Source organism: Babylonia areolata, chromosome 5, assembly GCF_041734735.1.
Source record: "Babylonia areolata isolate BAREFJ2019XMU chromosome 5, ASM4173473v1, whole genome shotgun sequence".
NCBI classification, from domain to species: Eukaryota; Metazoa; Mollusca; class Gastropoda; order Neogastropoda; family Buccinidae; genus Babylonia; species Babylonia areolata.
In genome coordinates, this window is record NC_134880.1 from 27,554,851 (window position 1) to 27,563,324 (window position 8,474).

The 8,474-nt window shown below is 38.8% G+C and overlaps 1 protein-coding gene across 1 annotated transcript in view; it reads left to right on the forward strand.

Annotated features, from left to right (window-relative positions):
- Nucleotides 1-6,995, forward strand: part of LOC143282011 (archaemetzincin-2-like) — an 8,611-nt gene extending 1,616 nt beyond the window's left edge. The window contains exon 2 of the mRNA XM_076587412.1: nucleotides 285-6,995. Within this exon, the coding sequence (XP_076443527.1) occupies nucleotides 323-1,531 (1,209 nt within the window). The 5' untranslated portion in view covers nucleotides 285-322 and the 3' untranslated portion in view covers nucleotides 1,532-6,995. The remainder of the gene's footprint in view (nucleotides 1-284) is intronic.
- Nucleotides 6,996-8,474: the final 1,479 nt, after the last annotated feature.

Genomic DNA, 8,474 nt, shown 5'->3' on the forward strand with positions numbered 1-8,474 from the left:
AAAAAAAGCCCTTTCTTCCTTTACCTGTTATAACTTAATACTTTTTCTTTTTTAATGTGTGAATAGCACTAACACTAACATCACAAAAAGGCACAAAATCTGCCATACACTGATACAGATGTTGTTCATGATTGTTATGGAAGTTTTGTGTTGAATAGTTTGATACTCTTTCTTCACAACTCTGAGGTTTGATAAGGTCAGCAGGGCTATAAGTGTTTATACAAGTGTGGAAGCAGTTGAACTGATTGATTTTTATCAATTTTATTTGACTTTTTTTTCTCCAGGTCTTCTTTACACGAAGTCTGCCTTTGGACTCCACGCCATGCCCAAATATGCAAAAACAAAGGACAGCAGTGGACCAGCATCTTCTAGGACAAGTAAAAGAGTCCGCCATGTCCCATTTGCCCGTGGCTTCAAACACAGGGACAAGAATGCCCGCCTCCAGGCTCTTGGGTATGGTAGGTCACAAAACATTCCAAGAGAATTTTCAAGTGGATCCCAGCAGCAAGTGAAATCATTATCGTCTTCCAAAAATATACTTTCGTTTTCTCCGTATGGAGAGTTCTTCAAGCCAATACCTCACCCAACAAATCCAGACGACTGGTTGGCGCAGTATGACGAAGATGGACAGACGTACTCCCAGTTCTTGCAGGAGAACCCTTGGTTGTCAAGCCGTAAGGTCAAGTACACCAACCAAACTTTTTGCAGTAAGGGGGCGTCTTTAAGGGAGAAATACCCTGAAGGTAAAATTTGCATTCTGCAGCTAGGAAAGTTTGATGATCAAAACTTGGAGTTTTCAGACCTGGTGGACTACACCAGTCGCTTTCTATGCATGCCTGTAGAGCAGTTACCTCCCTTAGACCTTGACGTGAAAGAGGGGAGGGTGGCGGTTGTGGACAACCCAGTTCTTCGTGGCAGCAGCGGGCGCAGCACACGCATCAAGCGCACAGAGCTTCTCTGCCGCTACAGCGCCAAGACCGGACATCTTCAGCTGCGGGTGGATTCCATCCTGTCCAAACTTCGTACGCTGATACCTCCCCAAGCACTGTGCCTGATCGCCCTCACCACCCAGGACCTGTACGGAGATGCCTCTGACCTCTTTGTGGCGGGCATGGCAGCAGGCCTGCACAGGGTGGCCGTCTTCAGTCTGTGTCGCTACAACCCCACCATCACCTTCTCCACTGAGCACTGGTACGACATTCAGACAGTGCACAGGCCTATTGCGGAGCTGGAGAAATCCCGGCTGATGATCCACCGATCGTGTAAGCTTGTGGTGCACGAGATCCTGCATCTGCTGGGTGTGGACCACTGCGTGTTCTATGACTGCTGCATGAACGGGTCTGGTCACCTCGAGGAGGACTTCCGCCAGCCCATGCACCTCTGCCCAGTGGACCTGCGCAAGCTGCACACCTTGGTGGGGTTCGATGTCTGCCAGCGCTACAAGTCTCTGCTGCAGTTCTACGCCAAGCACGGACTGATCGAAGAGGCCAGATGGGTGGATCAGCGTGTGAAGTATCTGGACAGTAATTAGTTAATGGCTAGAATGGACGTGTACTCATCGCTGTGTTGGATAGTGGGCTTTAGAGGAAAGGTACAAAAGACCCATTTGGTAAACTCTTCATATTGTTCATACTCAGCAGCAGCTCTTAAGTGGTTAGTATCTGCCAGTATGGTTAAATGTTGATATATACTAAATTATAAATTAGGATAAACAGCAGATGATAAATCTATTTTTATTTGTGATGTTGAAATACAGTAATTTTCTGCACAAGCAAAAAATGTGTGATACATAATCTTCACCAAGAAAGCTTTCTCTGACTCTATGTGTTTATATATCACATTCAGCAGAATGTACATGGTATTGATAAATGTAAAGATAACATACACACAACACACGCACATGCATGCATGCATGCACGCGCACACACACACACACACACACACACACACACACATATGCGCACACACACACACACATGCACACACACACACACGTGCACACAAAGATATTTCAAACACTTAGAGCTTGTTTGCTCCAAGACTCCCATTCTTGAAATTGCAGGCCATTCTCAAGTTCTTCATGGACAACATGTGGAAGGATTTCACAATGTGTATATATCTAGAAAGAAATGACAAGAACAACAGCAAACAAGAATACAGTAAATAATTACAAGTTTTACACACAAAATATAGAAAACACTTTCCTTGTTGTTTAGATGAAATCTTTATTTTTCTATTGATGTATGAATCAGGGATAATGGAAATGCCTCAGTGCATATCTTGCTTTTCTGTTTGAGCCCCCCCCCCCCCCCAAAAAAAAAAAGAAGAAGGAACCATTTCAGAACATATGTGTGGTTCTCTGTTGATGCAAGAAAAACAGGATGGGTATTGCCTTTGTATGGAACTTTTGCTTTTCTTTTCTGATCCATAAACTTCAATTAAATGCACGGGAAGGAATATTGACTTAAACTTTATTGTTGTTGTGTAAAGTGAGTCTTTTCAACTCCTGAAGCGCACAAATGCAAATGCATAAATCATTAAATGTGAGTTACTTTTATAGGTTATAACTTCTAATATTTACATGCTTAATATAAATTGTAATGTGCGCATCATGATGTACATGTTATTGCTATCCCACACTCAGCTTTCAAGAATTAAGTGCTTCTTATTGGGGGGGGGAAAAAAAAGCAAATAGAAGATCTGTATTTCAGTCACTTTATTCATCTGATGTTATTTGGTTGACAGTGCCTTTCCTTAGAAAATTATGGTTGACTGATAGATCTATATTATCAGAAACTGTAATTGAATGTCTTATATGTTTGACTGATAGATCTGTAGTATCAGAAACTATAATTGGGTATCTTGTATGTTTATTGATGGTTTCTGGAAAAAAAGAGAAAAGAATAAGCTTATGAAAAAGGGTCTTAATTCTAAGAAAAAAATCTTTTGCCTCGAACCCCAGTCAGTGTGACCAGCTGTGCTTCAAAGTTGAATGTATTTATATATAGACAATGTATTTATATCATATATATATGTACACACACACACACACACACACACATATATATATATCTTATATCAATTATTTCATTACTGTATTCAGGGAGGAGTTATCCTGAGTGGTTCATTTTATGTGTGATCAGTGACTCAGAGTTTGTGGAGAGCAAAGCTGCTAAATAAAATGCACATAACTGTTCTGATGATGATGATGATGATGATGATGATGATCATGATGATTTTGATTATTATTACTAGTAGTAGTATCATCATCATCATCATTATGATGATCATGATGAATAATTTTTATTGCCATCATTGTAACATTCACAAGAAAACAATCTTTATGTGTGAAGTATCTTTTAAAAAAACCAACAACAACAACAAACAGTGAAGCTGTTTATGGGCAAGATTGAGATACCAAACGCTTTTCTAAAATGATAGATATACCTTCATAAAAAGCTTGACCATCGTCCAGACTGGAATATTTTTGTGAGAGTTCATTGCTCTTGGTGTTTGGTGCACTATTTAATTGCATGAGGTGTGCAGTGATTGCATATATGTAACTTTAAAACTGAGACTTTAAAAAAAAAAAAAATGTTACTCAAAGAATTTTGTAATTTACTTTCAGTTTTTTTTGGGGAACTTATAAAAAAATTTTTTTTAAATCTTAAGTACTTTTGTTTGTTTGTGAAAATAATGCACCATATATTTGTAGTTACATTGCTTCACAATCATGCTTTTTTGAATTTTTCAAATGTTCTTATATACATACATGCTGTGGCAAGTGTGTGTGTGTGTGTGTGTGTGTGTGTGTGTGTGTGTGTGCATAACTGACCCTAAACATTATACATAGATGCCCACAAGTGCACTTTAGTGTTTGTACACTTTTATTCAAACTAATTGCACATTCTTTGAAACTATTAGCAGTACCCTTATTGAGCCTGGTATAAGTATGTGATATATTGTGATATATAGAATGAAGCAATTTAATTTGCAGCTATTGGTGTGTGTGTGTGTGTGTGTGAAAATAAAGGATTGATCATTTTAGTTTGTTGCAAATGTGAGAACAGAAAAATGATAATTTTACAACATTTTTTGCTTACATGTGTTGTAATTAATGTGATTTACTTTGTTCAGTGTTTTTTTCTGTTTATTATAATATATACAGTAATGTTGATAATATAGAGGCTTGATGTATGCCATAAAACACAAATTTGTATTTTAATATATTTTTTTTGGTCTGTGATTGCAATTGATGACTCCACTGTAATATTCAATAATATTGCTATTTAATATAATTGGTATATGACACAAATCTAAACATTTTTTTTGTTCTCTGTTGATATGTAGATATATAATAGTCTATACATTTGTGTATGTATGTGAGAATCTCTGTGTGTGTGTGTGTGCGTGCGTGTGTGTGTGTGTGTGTGTGTGTGTGTGTGTGTGTGTGTGTAACCATGCACATGCTGTTTTCTACCAGTGTCCATCCTGGTATTTATTGCTTTTAATTCCATGGTTTTATTCCATGGTTTCCTTGTATGACTGTATTTTAGATAACCTTACTGTAAAGAATAAGTCTATGCAAGCTTTCCAGCTACTAAATATTGTAATCCACTATTATCATTATTCTGGATGTTTGTGCTGTGTACTGAATAATACTTGTAGATAGTTCATTGTGTGACAAGTTATAGAGAATGCTTGTATACCGGTACATGTACATAAACTCATGGCAGATTCAATACTCTTTTTGCATACATGTCTTACATCTAAGGTGCCGGGAGCCAAGAATTTCATTTGGTGCATCACACAATCAGGGAAAACGGCTGATAATTATTCATGTTTTTCTTTTTTGTTTAATATCTTAATTGTTGTTACAGTGGAATAAAACAGCTTTATATATTTATGACTACTTTGAAACACCCTCATATTAATCGTTGTCCATAGCAGCAGAATGTAATTCCACATGATGTCCATCAATCTTTGTTCTCATTGTCAGCGATGTGAAGTTGTGCAAGTTCAGAATGATAAGATGGTGTGTGTGTGTGTGTGTGTGTGTGTGTGTGTGTGTGCACTTGTGTGTGTGTGCACTTGTGTGTGCGTGTGTGTGTGTGTCCATGATACGCCAACCAGTCACGCAAACTAGCATGTAGGCAACTAGTCAACTCGCTGAACAACAAACCAACTAACCAGCCCACTAACTAGTGAAAAAGCCAACACAATGCAGTGCCTTGTTCTTTGTATGTTGTTTTGTGGTAAATTACAATTTCTGTACAATGAAAAAGAGTTGTTGGCGAACCTACATAATTATACTGACGAACAGAACGTGTACACAACGAGTTAATAAGCTGTCAATTCTTCCTTCGAAAGATCAATAGCCGGTTTGCTATTTTGCAAAGGAAACATCATTTCCTGACTGCATGAGCTGGTGAAACCGACATACAGACACAACAAGAACAACACACACACCCCTGTGTGCATGCTCACACAATCATTCTTACAGCAATTCTTTCCTTTTCATCTCATTAAAAGTGAGATTAAAGCACCGAATCTTTCTTTCCCCCTTTTTTTGTTTTTGTTTTTTGTTTTGTTTTTTATTTGTTTGGGTTTTTTGCTCGTTTTCTGTGTTTTCTCAACATTTCAGTCAATTTTGCGGCTGTGTATGTTGGTCAAGTTATCCAGTAGACATACCTTTTGAAAACACTCATTTTGAAGTTCATGCCACCAGAGACCGTCGATCTCGACCGTTTGAAATTGTGATAAGAATTTTTGTTTTGTTTTGTATGCCGGCTATTGTGTATAATTTTGTGTGTTATGTATATTTATCAATAACTATGTTCAGTTTAGTTGGGTTTTTTTTTGTTTGTTGTTGTTTTTTTGTTTTGCTTTTTAATCGACTGGTGAAAACAAAACAACAACAACAACAATTGACGGAATGGTCAGTGGCAAAGGCGTTTCATAGATTAATTCTCATTATCAGTGAATCATCAATATGCAATATTAATACTTGTGCCTACTGCTCTTTTCCAGGTTTTTTTTGGGGGGGTTCAGGTTCTACGGGATCAATATTTATAGTTTTTCATTCTTGATATGACCTCGTGTGATCAGCTGGGCTACTGATAAAAAACAAACAAAACTGATATATTTTTATGATATATGTACACGTCGCTTATCCCTTACACAGCCACACTCAGGTTCGTCTGCCACAATTCCAGCACCAGCAGACCACAGGAAGCCATCAATGATTATTACTATGCCACCAGAAAGCCACACACAAGAGGAGATCCCGCCCTACTGATGAGTCACCATTGTGGTGTTCAATAGCGCCTGTTCTGATTCAGCATAAGCTGGACATCACTTGTAATAAGCTCCCAAGCGAAGACAATATAGTGGCCTGGTCGTGAAGGCAGACTGAGTGGATGTTCCCTCCTGAGTGGAGACTGTCATCACGTCCTCGCAACGGCAGCCCCGCGTCGAATCTGCTGACACCAAAGACCTTGAAAAAGAACTCTGCGCAAGCATGGAAGTGGAGGATGCATGGTTGAAACTGAGGTCACCACTATGACGAGAGCAGGGTGTGACACTGAGGCCACAACTCCTGTTTATGATCATGATTGATTATGAATGTGGGCCCTACTTCATTCAATGTACAGGTCCACAAACCATGTGGATGCTTTTATTTATTCAACTGTGATGATCTCTGTTTTTTCCCCTCTCTGCACACCGATTACATGCCACAAGGTTACGGACATGCACAGACACACATACTCACATAGACACGCATACATTCACACACCACACACGCGCGCGCACACACACATACACAATTTCACACCATTCTACGTGCAGATACATATCCCCTTTCAAAGAGAAATTAATGTATCTACGAAAGGTTGTGTGCACGTCTTCTTCCGGAAGTGCCTGTTATTAATTTTTGACAGATGTTAGATTGCCTGTACCTCAGTCGTGTATTTGTGCCTGCATGTGTGTGCGTGTGTGTAAAATAAAGATAGTAATAATTCAAAACATCGGTGGAGTGGTGGAGAGAAAGAGTGACTGCATGGCCGGACGGTGGCGATAGTCTATATCACGCTTGGCTCAGATAGTGAGAACGTCCCAGAACCATCATTCGACTCATGGCACTGACCGGATACGCCACTCAAAGACAAACAAAAACTAAAACAACAACAATTAACAAACAAACAAACAAAAACCAACAAAACAACCACACCATCAAGTTAAAATAATTAAAATACCGCAAACACACCCATTTATGTTTCATTTAATGTACAAGATTTCAGAATATAAAAAGAAGGCAACAAGAGGCAAAGCCTTCAATTAAGACTCATTTTTGCTTCGCGCTTTATCCAGTAGAGGAATCATGAGGATAAAAAACCAACAGAAAAACCAACAACAACAAACAAACAAATCACTGAAAAGTGCATTTTCAGTTCTGAAGCAAGCAGACTAATCCCCACTGCATTTTCTTCTTCATGAGATAAATCGATGTGATTGTAGTGGACGTAATAACACCGTTTAAATCATGTTTTTTGTGTGTTTTGTTATATCTTGATTATTCTTTTATTTCGGCGGTAAAGGAGACTTTGCCATCCCTTCAAGCACACCACAGCACATGGTAGATCTTTAGATATGCACGAACCAGTCTAGGCCTACAACCAGCTGAAAGAAACGATCAACTCAATTTTTGTTCAATCCATTTAATTCAGTGTCCACTTTAGAATATTTATATGCAGTAAACACGTCGATGATGTAGGTAGAATCACTGTATGTGTTCTGTCCAGAATTTGTATTTCTTTCCTTTCAATTGTGATCAAGAAAAACGAGCTCGTGTCGTCTTCGAATACAACCTACCTTCTAGTATAGTATGCCTAACTCAGTGGGAAATCAGTTTTTTGTTTGTTTGGTTTTTTTAATAGAATTTTCGGATTTCCGAACGAACTTCAACGAAATAAACCGTTAACGATTCTGACATACAGCTTAATTCGGGAGACGTACAACCTATTATTGGTATGACTGTGAAGATTTTTTTCATACTATGTTTAAGTCAAATTTGGTATTGGCAGACAAAGTATTTCCAGGGAAACACACACACACACACACACACACACACACACAACCGAACATCGGGTTAAAACAATAGACTCACTTTGTTTATGTGACCAAGCGCTATGCTTGCTCCAATATTTGCCTCACGCACAAGCTGTATTAGCTTGCCTCACGCACAAGCTGTATTAGCAGACGACAGTTTTCCCTCCTAACCCCTGCACAGAATGTGTGACGTCACTCCACTTACATCATTTTGTCTCGCCAGACCACCTGCTGACGGCTCGACCAGTGTCACGTCGCGGTACGTCGTTGGCTGAGAGCGAATTTGTGTTTGTGTTCCACTGTAATTAATTAATACCTCTTTTGTCAGATCAGTAAACTACAAGTATTATATACTGGCAGAATCG